The sequence below is a fragment of the Perognathus longimembris genome, chromosome 14 (genome assembly GCF_023159225.1).
Source record: "Perognathus longimembris pacificus isolate PPM17 chromosome 14, ASM2315922v1, whole genome shotgun sequence".
Classification (NCBI taxonomy): domain Eukaryota; kingdom Metazoa; phylum Chordata; class Mammalia; order Rodentia; family Heteromyidae; genus Perognathus; species Perognathus longimembris.
Genome location: NC_063174.1, coordinates 60,729,214 through 60,750,345, shown reverse-complemented (window position 1 = coordinate 60,750,345; position 21,132 = coordinate 60,729,214). Strand labels below are relative to the sequence as shown.

The 21,132-nt window shown below is 48.0% G+C and overlaps 1 protein-coding gene across 1 annotated transcript in view; it reads right to left on the bottom strand.

The window, feature by feature from the left end:
• Tecpr2 (tectonin beta-propeller repeat containing 2) overlaps positions 1–21,132 on the bottom strand; it is a 67,065-nt gene that overhangs the window by 12,625 nt on the left and 33,308 nt on the right. The window contains exons 10-17 of the mRNA XM_048362402.1: positions 18,739–19,718; positions 16,751–16,934; positions 14,892–15,065; positions 12,760–12,940; positions 11,446–11,587; positions 8,363–8,603; positions 5,722–5,811; positions 4,702–4,935 (exon numbers count right to left, since the gene is read on the bottom strand). Of these exons, the coding sequence (XP_048218359.1) occupies positions 4,702–4,935; positions 5,722–5,811; positions 8,363–8,603; positions 11,446–11,587; positions 12,760–12,940; positions 14,892–15,065; positions 16,751–16,934; positions 18,739–19,718 (2,226 nt within the window). The remainder of the gene's footprint in view (positions 1–4,701; positions 4,936–5,721; positions 5,812–8,362; positions 8,604–11,445; positions 11,588–12,759; positions 12,941–14,891; positions 15,066–16,750; positions 16,935–18,738; positions 19,719–21,132) is intronic.

Here is a 21,132-nt window from a genome sequence, read left to right as displayed (position 1 = left end):
TCCTTCTGTGTGTGTGTGCGTGCACCATTTCTAGGGTTTAAACTCAGGGCCTGAGAGCTGTCCCTGCGCTTTTTTTTTTTTTTTTTGGCCAGTCCTGGGCCTTGGACTCAGGGCCTGAGCACTGTCCCTGGCTTCCTTTTGCTTCCTTTTGCTCAAGGCTAGCACTCTACCACTTGAGCCACAGCACCACTTCTGGCCGTTTTCTGTATATGTGGTGCTGGGGAATCGAACCCAGGGCCTCATGTATACGAGGCAAGCTCTCTTGCCACTAGGCCATATCCCCAGCGCCCCGCCCCCCCCTGCGCTTTTTTGCTCAAGGCTAGGGCTGTACCATTTGAGCACAACTCTACTTTTTTTTTTTTTTTTTGATAGTTAGCTGGAGATAAGAGTCTCACAGACTTTGAGCTGGCTTCTAAACATGATCTTCAGGTTTCAGCCTCCTGAGTAGCTAGGATTACAGGTATGAGCCACCAGTTCTTAGTTCTGTATTTCTCTGTTAATTAAGCTGGTCATAGAAGGAAAGGAAATGAGAGGTGTGACAAAATTAGGGTGTGGCTTGTCAATAATAAGTGTGTGCAGCGCTGAGCAGACTTCCTTAGCCTCACTTCAGGATTCTCAGCGCAGTGCAGGTTTTACTACCCCAGTTCACACTTGAGGCAGCCATGACTCAGCCACAGATTTGCCAAGGTTCACAAGGACGGAAGCTAAGCCAGGAGGCAGAGGCTGGAGGAGTCCAGTGACCTCTGTGGCTTCACAGACAGCAAAATCCATAGATAGTCTGAATTCTAGCATGTCTTGGGTTTGAACTTAAAACTTTTCACTTGCCTGGCAGGAGCTACACTTCTAGTCCATCTTTTTTGCTGGAGATGTAGTTTTGTAAACTTTTTCCCCCCTGGGATGATTTTGAAGTGTGGTCCTCTCATTTTAGCCTCCTGAGCACTGAGGATTACAGGAGTGAAGGAGTGAGCCACAAGCACCAAGCTCAGGACATTTTGTTGTTGTTGTCAGTCGTGGGGCTTGAACTCTGAACTCTGGGCCTGGGCACTGTCCTTAAGCTCTTCAGCTCAAGGTTAGTATACTCTACCATTGTAGCCACAGCGCCACTTCAGATTTTCTGGTGGTTAAGTGCCTATAAGAGTCTAACAGACTTTCCTGCCCTGGCTGGCTTTGAACCACGATCCTCAGATCTCAGCCTCCTGAACAGCTCGGGTTACAGGGGTGAGCCACCAGCACCGAGCAAGTCTAGTTGTGATACATGAATCCATGGGAACAATCCAATCCAAAGAGTCACTCCTTCCCTGCCCGTCAGTGCCCTGCTCACAGTCAGTGAGGCTACCCCTGCACAGGCTCCCACCCCCGCGGCTAGGCCCGTGGGCTTTCCAGGCTCACACTCCCAGGACCGGAAGCGTGCTCACTGGGACGCGCCTATGCTCGGGCGGTGCATCACTCCCTCTGCCGCCCAGCTTTGCTACGGAAACACCAGGAGCTTCTGCATTTACCTGTTGATGGTGTTTGGGTCATTTCCACTTTTTGCTATTAGTGCCGTTGCTATAATTATTTTTCCCTGGCACTGGACATGAACTCAGGGCCTGGGTGCTGTCCCTGAGCTTTTTCACTCAAGGCTAGTGCTCTACCACCGGAGCCACAGCTCCACTCTGGCTTTTTGGTAGTTATTTGGAGATAAGAGTCTCATGGACTTTCTTGCCCAGGCTGGCTTCAAATGGATAAAACCTGCTAGAATATATACTTCAGTGCATCATAAACCAAACTATTCTGAGTGAAGAGCCAAGTGAAAGACAAAGACGTTTGACTGAGGGCTTGCTTTTCTGCGGTTTTCTCCCCGGGGGTCTTGGCAGGGCTGTGTGATCACCGACAGGATGTGTGCCCACGGCCCGCTCCCTGTCCCCACTCTCAGTTAGGCAGTGGTGACCAGGTCTGGTGAGCAGAGGGGATCTGTGGCTTGGGGACTAAACCAGAGAAGAGCCGGCACACGGCCTTGTCAGCACGCCTGTCCTGCAGGAAGAGGGTGAGGCCCCGCGTGAGTGGCCGGGTCAGCTGGGTCACACCGCCCTCAAAGCACAGGGTGTGCTGTGGGGCAGGGAGGCTGCCCATGGGGTGGGGGCGCTTTCTGTAACACAGAACCCAGCCCGACTGCCCTGCCTTCCCAGCTGTGCTTTTGTTTCTCCCATTAACGAGAGTTTGAGGTCACTCTACACTATAACCCTGCTTCTTACCTGAGGCATACACTGACACTGAATACTTCATTACATGCTGTGTCCAGACACATTGAACTACAAATTGCATTAGTTTGCTAAACAGTCCGATGCCTGACATGCGTAGTTATGTATACTGGGAAACACAATGTTAGGAGTTTCTTAAATATAAGCTAAATGATGCACATTTTTCATTCCAAGCAGGAGTATAATAAATCTGATTTAAAGAAAAAAACTCATAGTCTTTTTTTTTTTTTTTTGCCAGTCCTGGTCCTTGAACTCAGGATCTGAGCACTGTCCCTGGCTTCTTTTTGCTCAAGCTAGTACTCTGCCACTTGAGCCACAGTGCCTCTTCTGACCTTTTCTATATATGTGGTGCTGGGGAATTGAACCCAGGGCTTCATGTATACAAGACAAGCACTCTTGCCACTAGGCCATATTCCCAGCCCCCCATAGTTAGTCTTTACAACTGGGTTCAGCAACCAATCAGCTAAGAATTCTCTTGCCAGGCACAATGGTCACATCCATCACCAGAGGTTGAGAGGTCATGATACAAGGCCAGCCCTGGCAAAAAAGAACTTTGCAAGACTTCATCTCAACCAATGACTGGCCCTGAACATGTGACTCTCCTAGCCTAGTCTCCAGTGTACTGGGATTACAGTCATGACCACCAAGCCCAGGTTTAACTTAATCTTAATGAAGTAACTGACTTGGCATTGGGGTGGACAAGAAACACTTGAACTCAAAATGAAGCCCCTAATTTAGATAATAACTAAAACCATCTGACTGGCATGCTCTCCCACAGGAAAGGCAGACCATGCCTGGAGAGGACCTGGCAGCAGAACACCTGGTGCCTCTGGCTGCAGTTTGCTGCGTAAGTGGCAGGAGCAAAAGCTCTAGCATAGCACGGCCAAGGCCAGCTCCCTCCGGATGCACCTGCCTACAACCCCACCCCAGGAGGAAGGCGTCTGTGGACTCTGGACTTGCTGCATTCTCAGCAAATGGAGAAAATGGCACAAGGAGTTCATCATTTCAGCATTAACGAAAAAAATCAGTAAACATTTTTTTGAAAAGTGGATAACATCTAGAGCACAGAGCAGGGTAAAGACCAGGATGTGGTGCTGCTGTGCACAGGGGTGAATCCCTGTGGACAGCTAGCAGCTGTGAGAGCACCCACAGCAGAGCGTGCTGCTAGGGTGCTTCAGCTGAGGCCTGCTGAGAGCCCAGTGCACCCGTGAGATGCCGGCTCGACGAGGTGGGACGGGGGTAGACATATCAGTACAGAAGAGCTCAGGAAGAGGCAGACAGGCAGCCCTCCAGCTTTTCTTTTTCTTTTGCTAGTCCTGGGGCTTGAACTCAAGGCCTGGGCACTGTATTGAGCTTTTGCTCAAGGCTAGCACTCTACCACTTGAGCCACAGTTCCATTTCTGGCTTTTTCTGTGTATGTGGTGCTGAGGAATCGAACCCAGGGCTTCATGCACTCTACCGCTAAGCCACATCCCAGCCTACTCCAATTCTTCTGTTCTTTTGAACCAGTCCCGGGACCTGAACTCAAGGCCTGGACGCTATCTCTGAAGTTTTACTGCTGAAAGCTGACGCTTTACCACCATTCGAACCACAGCTCCACTTCTAGTTTTTGGTGGTTAACTGGAGATATAACATATCTCAGACCTTCCTGCCTGGGCTGGCTTTAATCCATGATCCTCACATCTCAGCCTCCTAAGCAGCAAGGATTACAGGTGTGAGCCACTGGCATTCAGATAACTTTTCTCCTCCTATTTTTGTGACTGAGTTCTTACACATTGGCTGTCAGTCAGTACACTGCAGCAGGAAGTCTCCCCAGCGAGTGCTGCTGGGAGTTCAAGGCTCGCCCCGATTCCTGGAAACCCCTGGTTTGAGCTCTGCCGGACACTCACGTGTGCTGCTGGGCCACTCAAGAACGGACTCCAAGAATAATGTCGTGTGGGGCTTCTTTCAGTACTTCAGGCAGTATGAATGCTATGCCACATGCTCTCTACACTTTGGACTGGTTCAGAGACAAGCAGGCAGGAGCAGCACCTCACCTGCTTGAATGAAAGCCCACACCCCACGCAGGCATGCACCCCCCCACGCCCGGCATTTTCCCAGGGCTGCGGAGGCACAGCTGAGCCTTGTCTGCTCCAGCACACACCGCCTTTTCCAAATGAAAGGTCACAGCGTGCTTCTCCATATTCACGGGGAGTGGCAGAGGCAGCTGCGCCTCCAGTACTATTTCAAGCAACTCTAGGTGGCAATTTCTGAACACCCTACAACTCCTTGGGGTCTGAAAACCTGCAAGCTGCAGGCAGTGGGCAAAGCGAAGCTCCTTATAGATCAGAGGAGCCCGTGTCATCTCCTGTGATCCAGCCACTGACAAGCATCAGCCACGAATTCACCCGTGGCAACTGTGGTGCATGTGCACAGGCTGACCTGTCAGGTCCACCCCACCACAGTCACAGAGCCACCGTACCTAGTTGGGAAAGGTCCAGCTTCGTCCAGTGCATGCCTGTAGGGCAGCTCTTAGACAGCGTCCTGATGAACACCTGGCCAAGGCGATCCAAGGCCCACAGCGCGTCCTGGCAGGCGGCGTAGGCCCTCATCTCCGCATCGGGGGGCAGCGGCACTGTGGAGGGGCGGCGCTGCGGGCTCTGGGCGCTGACGCTGCACAGCTCCTTGCTGCTCTGGCATAGCCACAAGGAGCTTCCTGCGGAAAAAGTTCATATTTGTCATCACTTGCTGTCTGTGCCAAGCCACCCCAATCCTGTCTGAAGGTGGCCTTTGCCTTCAGGGAGACACCTGCTCCCTGGCTCACTTACCCGAGCCCAGACAGACAGGAGGGTGGGAGCTGCCATGTACTTCTAAGTTCCAGGGAAAGGTCATGACCAGCACTTAAGATCAAGGCTGACGCAGTTTTAAAAATGGAAAGAAAGCAGAGCTTAGGAGGTTCCGTGAAGGCTGTGAGGCTGGCACAGCATCTCTGACCCATTTATGATGGGCTGTGAAGTCTTTTTTTTTTTTTTTTCTGGTTGGTCATTGGTCTTGAACTTGGGGCCTGGGCACTGTCCTTGAATTCTTCTGCTCAAGGCTAGCACTCTATCACTTTGAGCCACAGCTCCACTTCTTGTTTTGGGATGGTTAATTGGAAATGAGAAGAGTCTCACAGATTTTCCTGCCTAGGAGTCGTGATGTACAGATCTCAGCCTCCTGAGCAGCTAAGATTACAGATGTGAGCCCCCAGCCTGGTCAGTCTTTAGTATGAACAAGGCCTTTTGTTTTGGCAGTACTGGGATGTGAACGCAGGGCCTCGCTTTGCTCAGCTGTCGCTCTTTACCTCTCCCTCGCCTGTCTAGCTGAGGCCCTCAGCTTGGCCTACTGGCCAACAACATTGCCACAGCCCCATTAACTAGGCCACAGTCAGGCAGCAGCCTGAACTTGATTTCAACTGCTAACCCTTGTGCTAGAGTACTGAAGCAGGCAAAAACTGACTAACCATCCTTGGTGGGCGCAGTAGAAGCCAAGATGAAGGCCCATTTTGTTGCAGAAGCTGTCCCCCGGGGAACAACATTTTCCCAGTAAGTACCTGCAAAGAATAAACAGGAAGACTGTGGTAAAGAGTTCTGGTTCTTTTCCTTTTTGGTCCTAGGCTGCAAACTCTAGGCTCCCACTTGTTCAGCTGGCACTTTGCCATGGAGGGCAGGCCTCCAGCCTGGCTTTTGCTGGTTGTTTTGGAGGTGGAATGTTATGAATGTTTCTGCCCTGGCTGGCGTTAAATTGCAATAGGATTACAGTTGTAAGCCACTGGCAACCAACAGTCTTGGTTCTTGACTATAGCTTGTCTTCAAGATCTCTTAAAATTAATTTTACTGTTCTTAAACTAAGAGGTATAAGCCAGTACTGCCTGCTATTCATTTTTTGACCATTGTTGAGTAGAGCCATATCTTTCCAATGGAAGCCCAGGGAGGCCAGACAGGGAAGAGAACTGGAGGAAATTCAACAATGGTCACAGTTATTCTCTCTCTTTCTCTTTTTTTTTTGCCAGTCCTGTGGCTTGGACTCAGGGCCTGAGCACTGTCCCTGGCTTCTTTTTGCTCAAGGCTAGCTACCACCTGAGCCACAGCACCACTTCTGGCTTTTTCTATAAATGTGGTGCTGAGGAATGGAACACAGGGCTTCATGTATACGAGGCAAGCACTCTACCACTAGGCCATATTCCCAGCCCTCACAGTTATTCTAACTGGGCTCCCTAGGTTTGGAATTCCCTCCGCCCCAAGTCCTGGGGCTTGAACTCAGGGCCTGGGCACTGTCCTTGAGCTTCTTTTGCTCAAGGCTAGCACTCTGCCACTTGAACCACAACACCACTTCCGGCTTTTTCTGTTTATGTGGTACTGAGGAATGGAACCCAGGGCTTCACACATGATAGGCCAGTACACTACCACTGAGCCACATTCCCAGCCCTGGAATTGTTTTTTTTTTCTGTGAAATTACTAACATAAAAATGAGCTCCAAGGCAACAGGAGAGGAAAACTGGGAGAGAGTAAGGAAAGGGGAGCCACTGTTCAAAAAGAAATGTACCCATGACCTGAATTATGTAACAATAAATCCTCTGCACATCACTTTTATAATAACAATAAGAAAGAGCCCCAGCTGGGTGCTAGTTGCTCAGTGTTTATAATCCTAGCTACTTGAGGCTGAGATCTAATAAGGTTTTCAGTTCAAAGCCAGCCCAGGCAGGAAAGTCCAAGAGACTTTTTTTTTTTTTGCCAGGCCTAGGCCTTGGACTCAGAGCCTGAGCACTGTCCCTGGCTTCTTTTTGCTCAAGGCCAACACTCTGCCACTGGAGCCACAGCGCCACTTCTGGCCCTTTTCTATATTATGTGGTGCTGGGGAATTGAACCCAGGGCTTCATGTATACGAGGCAAGCACTCTACCACTAAGCCATAGTCCCAGCGCCCCAAGATACTCTTATCTCCAATTAACCACCAAAAAAGCTGGATGTGTTGTGGCTCAAGAGCATTAGTCTTGAGCAGAAAAGCTCAGGACAGTACCCAGGCCTTAAATTCAAGCCCCAGGGCTGGCACCAAAAATAAATAGCTCCATTTGTTTTCCTTTTATCTCAATAGATTCTCAAAAGAAACTGATTACATACTATCCAGACACTAAATTTTAGGAATAATCAATTGAATAAAAAGAGAGAGAGCAACTGATCACAAAGAATAGAGCCTTTCTTACAGACACTTCCTACCACAGTACAACATTACCTCTTCAAGGTGAGATCTTACGGCTATTCTTTTTTTTGTTTGTTTTGTTTTTCTGGCCAGTCCTGGGGTTTGGACTCAGGGCCTGAGCACTGTCCCTGGCTTTTTTTTTTTTTTTTTTGCCAGTCCTGGGGCTTGGACTCAGGGCCTGAGCACTGTCCCTGGCTTCTCTTTGCTCAAGGCTAGCACTCTGCCACTTGAGCCACAGCACCACTTCTGGCCATTTTCGGTATATGTGGTGCTGAGGAATTGAACCCAGGGCCTCATGTATACGAGGCAAGCACTCTTGCCACTAGGCCATATCCCCAGCCCCTGTCCCTGGCTTCTTTTTGCTCAAGGCCAACACTCTGCCACTTGAGCCACAGTGCCACTTCTGGCTTTTTCTATATATGTGGTGCTGAGGAATTGAACCCAGGGCTTCATGCATGCAAGGCAAACACTCTACCCCTACGCCACATTCCCAGCCCTTAAGGCTATTCTTTAAATGTGTGTGAGACCCAGCACTGCAAATTAGAAAAACATTTTTCTTTTGTCAATCATGGGGCTTGAACCCAGGGCCTATGTTCTGTCCTTGAGATTTTTTTGCTCAAGGCTAGCACTCTACCACTTTGAGCCACAGTGCCACTTCCATTTTTCTAGGGGTTAGTTGCACAGACTTTCCTGCCTGGGGTGGCTTTGAACCACAATCCTGATATCTCAGCCTACTGAGTAGCTAGGTTTATAGGAGTGAGCCACTGGTGCCTGGTGCAAATCAAAAAATAAAGAGCACGTGCACAAGCGCACGTGTGTGTGTGTGTGTGTGTGTGTGTGTGTGTGTGTGCATTTATAAGCTTCCTATAAACCAAGCCAATATGAAAACCAACGTGATCTACCTACCTACAAGGCTTCCTCTGGCAACATGGAATTCATTCTTGCCTGAGGAGATCCAGACACCACTGTTGTTGACCCCCAGCAGGCTGGGCTGGCACTGAAGCTGCTGAGACCAGAATGCCATGCGCAGTTTATCTGCTACTTTTTCCACAGGCACTTGGGCCGCGGTGGCCACGGAGTGTGTGGCATGGATAATGGTCTGGAATAAGCTGCACTGGTCGAACACCACATAGTCTGTGATGCTCACCTGTAGGGAGGAACATCAGAGCCAACTGTGAATGCAGTTGTAGGAGCCCACCTGCCTCCAGCCATGAGACAATTGAGTGTGCACACACACCTGCACAGGGACTGCAGGGCGAGCAGAACACCTGATGGCTTTTATATATTCACCCAAGGGGTGGACGTAAAGGAAAATGCTATTTTATTTTACACACTTTTATGTTAAGTGGATCTGTTGAAACAAGCAACAGTACTGTTTCACATTCTAATAAAGCGTTTATTCTACTCAGAGTGAGAAACTCTGGTATTTCCAATAAACAGGATATAATACGACTTAGAATCATATTATGAGTTTTAAAATGTATGCCAGTATGGTGATGAAATAATGTATGCTGTTATCTGGGACTACTAACAACTGTGCCAGGCCACCAGCTTAGCCCCGAACGATCGCAGGCATCTAGAAGCGACTTGGCTGCCCTGCGGTGTGGCTGGCACCTTGGGGACACTCCTGAAAAGCATCTGTGCACACAACTCGAGAGATCTTCCATATGCCAATTGCCTCCCCCAAGGGAAACCTGTCCTTGCTGGGCAGCCGAGTCTGAGGGTCCATTGTGGGACAGGCCAAAGCCTCCGCACGACTTTCATCATCCCTTTCCAATTTGGGCTCAATTATAAAGAACAAAACCAGCACAAATACCCTGCTCCTAGAACACATCTCCAGAACATACACAGGGAGATGCTGAGTGAAAGTGGTATCCTGTATTGCAGGACACTTAATTTATAACAAAACAAACAAAACCAAAAAGGAAATTGCTGTAAAGTCACTCATTTATGACACATGCAACTAGTGTCCTATCTTGCCTGTAGAAGGATGCTGGCTGGCCCTAACTAAAGCTGCTGTAGGTAGTTTCTACCACACCAGCCCGTTTGAGCTCTTAGTCAGTCTGGCTGTGTGGCTCCTATGGGCTACAGCCCCTCTCAAAGGTGCATATAGGCGGCTGGGAACTCGGTGCTGCAAACATTCTTCTTACCAGGACAGCAGTTATTTTGCCAAGGCCACAAGCCAATGCAGATTTGGTCCAAGCACCCAAGATAAGCACGCATGTGGGTTGCCAGTTCAAAGACAAAGGAAAGGTTTAGCAGCCAAATAGTAACATTGACTCCAGTTCTTGTACAAAGGAACCTCTCAGTCTCTGAAACAACTCTTGCAAGTACCTCAAGATGGTTCTAGCAAGTTAAATTTCTCTTAAGGTAATGCTCTGAATACTACAGTAAAACCATATTAAGTTTTCTTTATGTTACTTTAAAAATAGAATTTAGTGCTGTAACCCTAGCTATTCAGGAGGCTGAGACCTGAGGATCAAGGTTCAAAGCAAGCATGGCCAGGAAAGTCTGTGAGACTCTTATATGCAAGTAACCACCAGAAAACCGTAAGTGGCACTGTGGCTCAAGTGGTAGAGCACCAATCTTGAGCTCAAGAGCTCAGGGACAGCACCCAGGCCTAGAGTTCAAGCCCCACAACTGACCCCCCCCCCCCAAAAAAAGAAGAACTTAGTACATACATAGTATGTAAACATACACACTATGTTTGCATATGCACATGTATGTTATGATGTTATGGTTTTAAGTATACAGTATGTTTTTTAAAATCACTTGTATTAAGTACTACCAAATATTACCTAGAATATTAATTCAGACATAGTATACAATATATATGGTCATCAAGAAGCAAACCTGACTTATTTTCATCTGAAAGATTTCAGTCAGACAAGCCTCAGCAAGGCAGGTCAGATGATCACAAAACTTCAAACAAAGGAGTCCAAAGATGCAAGACACGGTGTATTTCACCTGTGCTAGAGCAACCTTCACCCATGGTAGGAGACTGAGAAGCTATGTCAACACCAAATGGTGCCAAGCAGGAAGCGTGGAGACTCCTCTGGCAATCCCACCCCAGGCCATGCCGGCCAGGGTGGACCACACACAAAGATCACGGATTAGACCTCCCACTTCTCAGCACGCTCCCCTCTGGGAACGAGTGGGAAACTCTCCTTTCTTTGTTAAAATGCCATTTACTTGGAGGCTATTACAGGCATGCAGAGGTGAATGAATTTTAATTGTGGGTTTTCCTAGCACATTTGTACAGATTTAAACATCATTATTACCTCGGTCTTCAAATGGATGTCACTGGTCTGATCTAGCCTATAGTGATGAATGTGTAAATAACACCGCCTAAACTGTTTATGCAAGAAACTTTTGCAAGTTATTTCCTATTATGAAAAATCCTTAGGTTGGGTGCTGGTGGCTCACACCTGTAATTGTAGCTACTCAAGAGGCTGAGTAAGATCTGAGGATCATGGTTCGAAGCCAGTCTGGGTAGGAAAGTCTCTTATCTGCAATTAACCACTCAGAAACCAGAAGTGGAGCTGTGGCTCCAAGTGGTAGAGTGCTAGCTAGCCTTGAGCACAAAGAGGACCAAAAATAAAAAGAGAGAGAGTTCTTGGTGGTTTTGTTGTCATTGCTTTTGTTTTTGTAGCAGTCCTGGAGCTTGAACTCAGGGTCCAGGCACTGTCCCTGAGGTTTTTTGCTCAAGGCTAGCACTCTACCACTTGAGCCACAGCTCTACTTTTGGCTTTTTTGGTGGTTAATTGAGATAATGGTTTCACAGATTCTCCTGCTCTGGCTGGCTTTACACGTGATCCTCAGATCTCAGTCTCTTGAGTAGCAAGGAGTCCTTGGCATTTTTAATGTATTCATAGGAAAGTATAACCCAAATAGTAAGGATGAATAGTATTGGCTTAATCTGATTCTTTAAGGAAAAAGAGAGCAGACAGGAAGAGGGAGGATCTCCAAGCCAGAGCCTCAGCACCTACCTGCCACCAGTGGTCATCGTCCCCTTGGGGCTTCTTTGGAACCACTCCAGTTCTGAACCACAGCTTACCATGGATGTCCAGGGCCCAGAGAGTGTGCTGGTCCCCAAGAGTAATGCAGACAGGCTCCAAAGCTTGCCTTTCACTGAAAGTGAGCAAGAGCACACCAGAGTCAGTCCCCTTAGTAGGCGGAGGGTCAACTCCCCGAGAGTCTCTGGGAGGCTTGGTGTGGGGAAGAAATATGTTCCTACTCACAGGAGAGGAACATCAAGTGCCAAGGGAGGAGGTATGAGTTTGAGAGACACTAGTGTGCAATATAAACTGTCCAGACATGTGGCAGCTTTTGAAAGACATACTGAAGGCCCAGAACAACAGGAACAACAGAAAACCACCTAAGGCCCAGGGGCCACTCCACTGCTCTCTGTCTTTCCCCAAGGAAGTGCAGCTGTCCCTGAACACAGTTCCCTCTCTGTTGGGTCTGGCCTTACCTCCCCATCTCGGGGTGTCCTTGGCAGCTTCAAGGCTTGGTGGTGGCTTCCTCTGGCATGCTGCCACCCCAATCCCTGCGGGCAGTCAAAGCTCTTGATGCTATACTCTCCTTGTCTTGTTTAGAATCCTCTGTCCTAAGTGGTATTTGTTGGTTAGGTGGCTCCCCAGATTGGCAGATGAAGGCAGGGCTGCCTCTTGGCCACTTTGGTACACTCAAGCCACTCCCAGGGGCTCCCTGATTGTTCACTGCCTGGCTAAGTCCATCCTCATCTGATTTTTCTAAGGACTGATTTTTTTTTTTTTTTATTAGTCCTGAGGCTTGAGCTCAGGGCTTGGGTGCTGTCCCTGAGTATTTGTGTTCAAAGTTAGCACTCTACCAACAGCACCACTTCCATCCTTTTCTGAGTAGTTTATTGGAGATAAAGAGTCTCAAGGATTTTTCTGCCTCCTGAGTAGCTAGGATTACAAGTGTGAGCCATCAGTGCCCAGCTTAAGGACTAATTTTGAGTAGTAAAAGGAAAACAAGTTACAGGCTCAGAGATCCACCTTCACAGACCAGATGAAGATAGAAAAAATAATTAAAACTACACCACCATAGATTCTCAACAGGACTGCACAGAGACACTGTGAAAAGTCTCTGATGCTCAGGGCCTGTATACAAGAACAGCTATGTTTGTCAAAGTGAGCTCTGGCCTGACAGCCATTCTGCTGGCCCAGGTGGGAACATGTCCCCAGAACTAGACTGCTGACACCTTGAGAGAACTTGTATCAACATAAGACCTGCGGGTGTTGTGGAGAGTCATGCTGATAAAACACCTTGGTGCGTACCTGGCGATGTCACACTTCCACTGCTCCCCCTCGGGACAGAAGCTGCTCACACCCTCTCGATACAGGAGGGCCCTCTGCTCTGTCAGGGCCCACACCACGCTGTTGCGGGCGGTGATCTGGGAGAGCGGGTACGGACAGTCCACTTTCACAGCTCGGGCACAGGGGCGATCCACACTGAGACCTGCCCGCCACAGGGGAAGGAAACCAAAGGCTCACCATCAGCACTTCTTTTGTTTTTAATTTATTTTGGTACCATTCCTGAGGCTTGAAGTCAGGGCCTGTGTGTTCTTCCTGAGCTGCTCTGCTCAAGGCTAGTGCTCTACCACTTGAATAATAGCTCCAGTTCTGGTTTTCTTGGTGGTTAACTAGAGCTGAGAGTCTCATAGACTTTCCTGCATAGGCACCTGACTGCCATCAGCATTTGAAACCACGGGGTATGCATTCTTATTTTTTAGTATTTTACTATCTAATGAATTCCTTTTCTTTTTAAGGTTGAAGCAACAAAAAAGGGTAAATTCTACTTTGATGTCACAATCTATATGAGACTGTTTTAGACATTCTTTGGAAATTAAAGGAGTATCATTTGACGTGGCTTAAAGTTTAGAAGGTGCTTTGAAACTGGAAAGCTGAGGCAAGACAGCCCGCTCCACCCCCACCCCCACATCCACAGGGAAAGCCTTCTGCCAGGAAGCTGTGTTGGCCAGTTGCTGCTGCTGGATCCTCTAGCCCTCTTCTGCAGAGCAGCTCTGAAGACTAGCTCCTCTCTCCTAGGCTTCACCAAATGAAGTCTGAGGTCCGCTAGAGTGCCTGTAGTGCAAGGCTGTGGTGGGACCAGCGCTCCAGGGCTCCCTCCCTCCCTGGTCTTTTTGTGGCCTATCAGCAATGTATGTCTATGAGCTGAAAGGCTACTTCTAAAGGAGCTGGCAAAACAAGACTGCCTCAGCTTGCAATTGGGTCTTAGTAGTATAATCACAAAAAGCACCCATCATAAACCACAGATGGTTCTTACCTAGTGGACTTCTTGTTCAAACTCAAGCCCACTGCCCTACTGAGGAGTTGGGAGGGCACCTGGCTCCTCATCCCCAGGCCCCAGTGCCACCTCCTCGTCACGCCATGACCTAATCTGAAATGTCCTGGAAGCCAGATATGCAAGTGAGCTGCCAGAGCTATTTTCAGTGGAGAGAAGACACGGAACTGGGCCGGAGGCCAGCACTAGCACATGGCCATGAAGCAAGCATGGCTGCCCTCAGGGCTGGAAGTTCCTCCATACCTGGGAAGGAGTCAAACAGCCAAGGCCTTCAATCCCGAGAACCATTCCCATGATGGGTCATATGAGAAATTGTTCTCTGAATCAGCAATATTAAATGGTTGGAAGATGGATCTTTACATAAGCCTAATATGACCATTAGACAACTCAAACAGAACTTCTGCCCCCAGCCCTTCCTAGTCCTGTCGATCACGCTACTGATGGCAAACCATTTCCCATGTGTGCACAGTAAACAAACACTGACTCATTACAGTTTGTTTCTAATAAACAAGTCCCACTGTGCCACTTCTAGCAGCTAAAGATTTCCCTAAGGGCAGTTTCCTAGGACAAGCTGAAGTGCTATTTAGGGAAAATTATTTTCACCTGACCCATATGTAAACAAGTGTGTAAGTGTTGAGCTTTGGCTTGGCTGGAAAAAAAATTCAGTCACTTAAATCTTAGGGTGAAATGATTTCTAACATAATTTCTTTAATTTCTAGCAATACTGGGATTTGAACTCAGGGCCTCATGTTTCCTGGGCAGGTGCTTTACCAGTTGCGCTATACCTCCAGACTCCTATCATCATTTCTATTATTCTTTCCTCAAAGGCTACACTACACGATTGGCTATGTGATGGTTAGCTGTGATTCTACTTTTGTACCTCATGAAAAACCATATTAATTCCTGCTCTAAATCTGTGCCAGACTGTGCTACTACTGTTAGAGCAGCAAGAAACTGCTAATACATTCCATGGCAAACACTGTCTTTCTAGAACCTGTTTAAAATTCTAATTGGTTTTGAGCCTCTGAATTTGTGACTGTTTGAAGTATGTGGTTAGCAGAGCAGATGTGGCAAGAGGCAAAGTGGCCTGTGGGGCTGACCCTACCTGTCTGCAGGTACAGGTCTCCATTGGTCCTGACGATCCAGGCTGTGTCGTCACTCAAGGCCACGAATACTGCCTGAGGCAGCGCTTCATACCAATGCCGCTTCCCCTTGATGGTGACTTTTCCACAGGCGAAGGCACGGTTCGATTTCTGTTCAATCTTCCAGAGAAGAGCTCCTGTGGTAATAAAAACTATAATCACTACCAACAAAGACTGAACTTACTATGCAGAGACATTGTTCTAGGCACTGTGAGGGTCAGACTCCTAAATCACACTCTGTAACTTCCTCGTCACGGTGCCGCGGCTTGCACTTCTGCCAGCACCGCAAAGCTGTGTGAATCTGGGCATCATCACACCCCTCATCTTCCTAACCTGTGAAATGAGTCATCTCCACCTTCCCGGGCTGATCTAAAGGCTGGGGGTGAAGAGATCTGTGCCCTAGCAGTGGGGGCTGGGAAAAGCAGTGATGACATCATCAAGCGGATGAGGTTGAGGGCCCAAATAGACACAGTGTGACACAATTGTTTGTCCGAGGCTTGGCTAGGGACCACTTCTGGAGCAGCTAAACAGCAGAGCTGCATCTAAGCTAGGTAGAGTTCTGACAAACAAATGTAGGAGGGGAGGCAGGAAGAGGAAGGCAGGGGAGAGCACTGTAGATGGAGGCCAAGGCAAGCAATCACCTTGGCTGACATGAGCAGAGCTGGACCACAGGGTCTGCTGAGTGGCTGCTCCTGTGTACCCCCTACTCCGAACAAGACATGGTACAAGCGCTCTGGGAGCCCCTGCAGACATGAATCCTGAAGGATACTACCTCAGCTGAGAATGTTAATGTCACTGAGACATCTGCAACCACAGCAATGAGGGACTAATGAAACAGTTGGGAAAATACAAAGTAATTAAGACAAGAGAGAGAACCAAAGTTTCTAAGTAACTAGGGAGATGAACTCCTAGGTAAAAAAGGTAGAAACAGGGGAAAAAATGAAGACATGTGATCATATCACACAGTAATGGAGGGTTATTATTTCTATAGCTCAGCCTGTCTCCAGGGAGCAGTGAAAAGAAAGAAAACAAAATAATCCTGAAAAAAAAAAAAACACCCTCGTATTTTCTTCTTTTGAACAAGAGTTTGGGTTTTCATTTTTCTTTTTTACTCAAAGCTGGAGGTGGGAACCAGTACCTTTGCACACTAGGCAAGCACACTCTGGATTCTTGTTAGCACACTGGAACAGAAGCTGGACAAGGCTGAATCTATGGCTCTAGACCTGTCTCCTGAAACTTCATTGTGAACTTTCCTTAATTCACCATTACCATGTAAATATAAGTTTAGTGACACTGACAAACAGAAATACATGTAGCTTTTATAAGGGTGAAATATGTTAATAGTACCCAAGAACCTTCAAAACTCAAATTATTTATAAGCTTACAAAAATGTGTTCAAATAGTATCACTGCAATTAATTAGCAAAAAGGGCTGGAAGTTGTGGTACATGCCTGCAAGCCCAGCTACTTGAGAGGTGCAAGTAGGAAGACCTATGCCCAAGGAAAGCTCAGGAAGAAGCTTAGAGACAAACTAAAACAAAAAGGCTGTGTATAGGCTCATGTGGTAAAGTACCTGCCTAGCAACTACTGAAAGGCCCTGAGTTCAACCCTTAATGCCATCAAACCAAGACAAAACAACAACAAAAACTAAAATAAGGAAGAATAAAAAGGCACTCAAGTTGAGCACCCATCAGAGTATAACATCAAAGGAAATGAATCCTGGGAATTGAAGAAGGTCCCCCAGCCCACAGGAAGGCCCATGTGCATCAGGAGACCTGATGGGAGATAGCTGGGACTAGGAGCAGGAAGCCAAGGAGGCAAACCTGAAGGGGAGACCGCCACCTGCTGGACAGCATCTTCAAACTTCTGCCAGCGTAGCCCAGCGCCAGGCAGTGCACTGCAGAACAGGCCACCTTTGTAGTCCAGGCACCAAATATACTTCTCAGACACCGCCAAGCTGAGTATGCCATAGCCAGGACCCGAGTAGCCCATCCAGCTCTCTGCAAACTAACAAGGAGAGAGTGGTAAGTTCTGTGGCAAGTGGCATAGCTGCATTTGTCATACTGTTGTCAACAAGGAAAGTGGGCAGAATGCTGAAAATTATACAGCTGAACAGCTCTTTGAGAAGCCTTGCTGCCCCTACTCTTTTATTCTACCTCTGGGACAGAGCCGTGGTTCCCTGGAAAAGGCTGTGATATCCTGGGATAACATTTTTCATATGGTAATATCCTTCCACAGTAGTGCTCAAAGCTCATGAACTTTTATGATCTGGTTGGACTTTAACCTTGATCTTTTGTTCTCTGCTTCTTGAGTAGCTAGGATTACAGGCCTGAACCACCACACCTACCTAGCACTGGATTTTTTATTTTTATTTTTGGTCAGTCCTGGGGTCTGAACTTAGGGCCTAGGCACTGTCTGTGAGCTTTTTTCTCAAGGCTAGCCCTCTACCACTTGAGCCACAGCGCCACTTCCAGCTTTTCCTGTGTATGTGGTACTGAGGAATGGAACCCAGGGCTTCATGCATGCAAGGCAAGCACTCTACCACTAAGCTACCTTCCCAGCCTCGTATTGGATATTTACGATCTGGCTTCATTCTATGGCACACTTTACTTTAAACATGGAGTCCTCAACACGCTTTGCATGTGAGCTGATTTTCTGAATGTCTAAATGCAGCAGATGTGCTAGGAGAACTGCACCATCAGTGTCTTATTTTTCCTATACTTCTGCAAGCACTGTTCCAACCTTCACACTCAAGAGTATCTTGTGGGAACTGCTGGTAGAAGGTTGGCTGAAGACAATGAATTTTGTTGACTAAAGTTTTACTGCTAGTTCTTTTTCCTTTTTGGGGGGCTGGTTCTGAGGCTTAAATGCAGGGTCTGGGCATAGTCCCTGAGCTCTTTTGCTCAAGGTTAGCACTCTAACACTTGAGCCATAGCTCAACTTCCAGCTTTAAATTTTTTGTTGTTTTTTGTCTGTCATGGGGCTTGAACAGAGGGCCTGGGCGCTGTCCCTGAGCTTTTTCTGCTCAATGCTAGCACTCTACCACTTTGAGCCACAGCACCACTTCCAGTTTTCTGGTGGTTAACTGGAGATAAGAGTCTCACAGACTTTCTTGCATGGGCTGACTTTGAACCTTAATCCTCAGTTCTAAGCCTCCTGAGTAGCTAGGATTACAGGTATGAGCCACCAGCACCTGGTTCACTTCCAGCTTTTTGGTGGTTAACTTAAGATTCTCATGCCCCCCCCCCCTTTTTTTTTGCCAGTCCTGGGTCTTGAACTGAGAGTTTGAGCATTGTTGGTGGATTTTTTCTTTCTTTCTTTTTTGTTCAAGGCTAGCACCCTACTATTTGAACTACTGAAGCTCCACTTCCAGCCTTTTCGGTGAACCGGAGGTAAGTGTTTCACAGACTTTCCTGCCCAGGCTGACTTTGAACTGTGATCCTTAGATCTCAGCCTCTTGAGCAGCTAGGAATTCAGATGTGAGCCACTGACAAGTAGAGGTAAGATTCTTTGAACAACAACAACAAAATCAAAGCTAAATACACTTTAACAAATTTCTAAAAATGCAAATGAAATCAACCTATTTGCACAAATAAAGATGTTAAGTGTTTCAAAGAAACACCTTGATTTGCTCACTGTGGCAAGCCATAGCCTCCTCCCCCACTCCCTTAAAACTCCACAAAAAGTTGAGCTTTCCAGCTCCCTGGAGCAGGACAGGCATACTTCACCTAAGGAGGAAAAAACTAGTGCTGCTCAGGACTCTCTTAAGAAAAACAAACAGAAAACAACCTTAGTTACATCTCCCACATACCTGGTCTGACTTGAGCAGAGCAGTGTCGTCAGCACCGGGCTGACCCAGATCCTGCAGAGCGTGACTAGTTCCAAGCTCTGCCACGCTTGTCTCTGAGGATGAAGATGGGAGCCCCTGAGCATAGATGTCTTCATCATCACTGGACGCCAAGGCCTGGTCCTGGGAAGGCTGCTCCAGCCAAGGCTCATGGGTGCTGGCCACCAAGGCAGAAGTCAGAGGGGTCAGCTGACTCCCCACCACTTCACATTCCAGAGCCAATGGTGCTTTCTGGCCTGTGTCTTTGTTGTCAGGGAGCGCATGCCAGGAGTTTGAGCCGAGGAGGTCAGGGGCATCCATCTGGGCCATGGCGTCCTGGTCTTGGTTTGCCTCCTCAGTGCTGCCACCATTGGCGGGGGCCCCAGGCGGCCACTGCTCAGCAGTTGGAAGCCAGCTGAGGCAAGAAGGCACCATACACAAGTCCAGGAGGGGGCCCTCGGAAGTGCTCTGGAGTTCACTGGGCTCCCCCTTCTCGACCTCATGCGCTTCGGCAGAGCTGTTTGGGTCTCCGAAGGGCACCAGTAAGTGGTCTGCTGTGTCATCGGTAGGACCAGGATCCTCTTCCAGTCTTGTGACGTCACCTGCAGCCACACCTTCCCTCGGGAGTGAGGATGAGGGCGGCTCCACTTCGCACGTGTGAAGGTGCTGTACAGTGTCCGTTCTAGTGTTGTTCTCTTCCTGCAGTGCAGCAGGGGCACATCCTGGCACCTCCAGGACGCTGAAAGCCTCAGGGTCATTATTTTCCTGCGAGACACCATTCACCTCACCACTGAAGGTGCTTTCCGGGTCGGGAGACTCTGTGCTCAGCTGATCCAGGCTGCTGCCCAGGACACTGGAGGCCATGGACAGCAGGTCTGTGTGCAAGGACTGTGGGCTGTCAGCAGGAAATTCGGAGCACGGGGTCGAGTCCAAGGAACTGTGACAGGTGTTCTTGTTTCCACTTTCTAGTTTAAAATGAGAATATTAAAATAAGACACGATTTGACATAAATGGCAAGAAAACATGAAAAGAAAACTATTTTTTTTTTTGGCTTATGAAGAAAAACCTTCTGGTAGTATTAGGGTTTGAATGAAAAGCCTCACATCTCTCGTAGGCAAGTGCTTTACTACTTGAGCTATTCTGCCAGCCCCTTTCTATGTTGGTTACTTTCAAGATGAGGTCTCTCTTTATGCCGGGGCTGGCCTAGAGGAAGCCTACTTGTCATCTTTTGTCACTGGGATGACAGGCATGCACTACTGCATCCAGTCACTGGATGGGATGGAGTCTCATGAACTTTTATGGTCTGGCTGGCTTTGAATATCCTGATCCTTCAATCTCTGCTTCCCGAGTAGCTCAGATTACAGGCTTGAACTACCACACCTAGCTTGAACTGGATATTTTTGTTTTGCTTTGTTTTTTGGCCAGTCCTGGGGCTTGGACTCAGGGCCTGAGCACTGTCCCTGGCTTCTTTTTGCTCAAGGCTAGCACTCTGCCACTTGAGCCACAGTGCCACTTCTGGCCATTTTCTATATATGTGGTGCTGGGGAATCGAACCCAGGGCCTCATGTATATGAGGCAGGCACTCTTGCCACTAGGCCATATCCCCAGCCCTGAACTGGATATTTTTGATAGGGCCTTGCTTCTTGACCAGGCATATGCCTGGACTGAAACCCACCTGTTTTTCATTTCCGTCTGCAGTTGAAGTGACAGGGATGAGCCACTTCACCCAGCTGCAGGTTAGAAGGGCTACAAACAGCACAGAGGAGCCACCAGTGTGTATGACCAGTTTGCCTCAAACCATGATCCTCCTAATTTCAGCCTCTCTAGCTAGGATTATAATTACTTGACTGGCTCTTGTCTGAAAAAAATATTTCCCCCTGTATGTGCCCCCCCCCTTTTTTTTGCCAGTCCTGGGGCTTGAACTCAGGGCCCAAGCAGTCCCTGGCTTCTTTTTGCTCAGGGCTAGCACTCTACCACTTGGGCCACAGCACCACTTCTGGCTTTTTCTATATATGTGGTGCTGAGGAATCGAACCCAGGGCTTCACGTGTACGAGACATGCACTCTATACCACTAGGCCATATTCCCAGCCCCTATACGTGCCTTTTATTTATTTAGCCAGTCCTGGGGCTTGAACTCAAGGCCTGAGCACTGTACCACTTGAGCCACAGCACCACTTCCAGCTTTTTCTACATATGTGGTGCTGAGGAATTGAACCCAGGACTTCATATATGAGGTGAGCACTTTAGCACTAGGCCATATTCCCAGCCCACGTGCCTTTTATTTTAAAAAAAGGTATTTTAAATGAAGGAGGTGAAGAATGAGTCTCTTAAATACAAATGATCCCAATAAAGGGATGTTATATATTGATACAAGTATC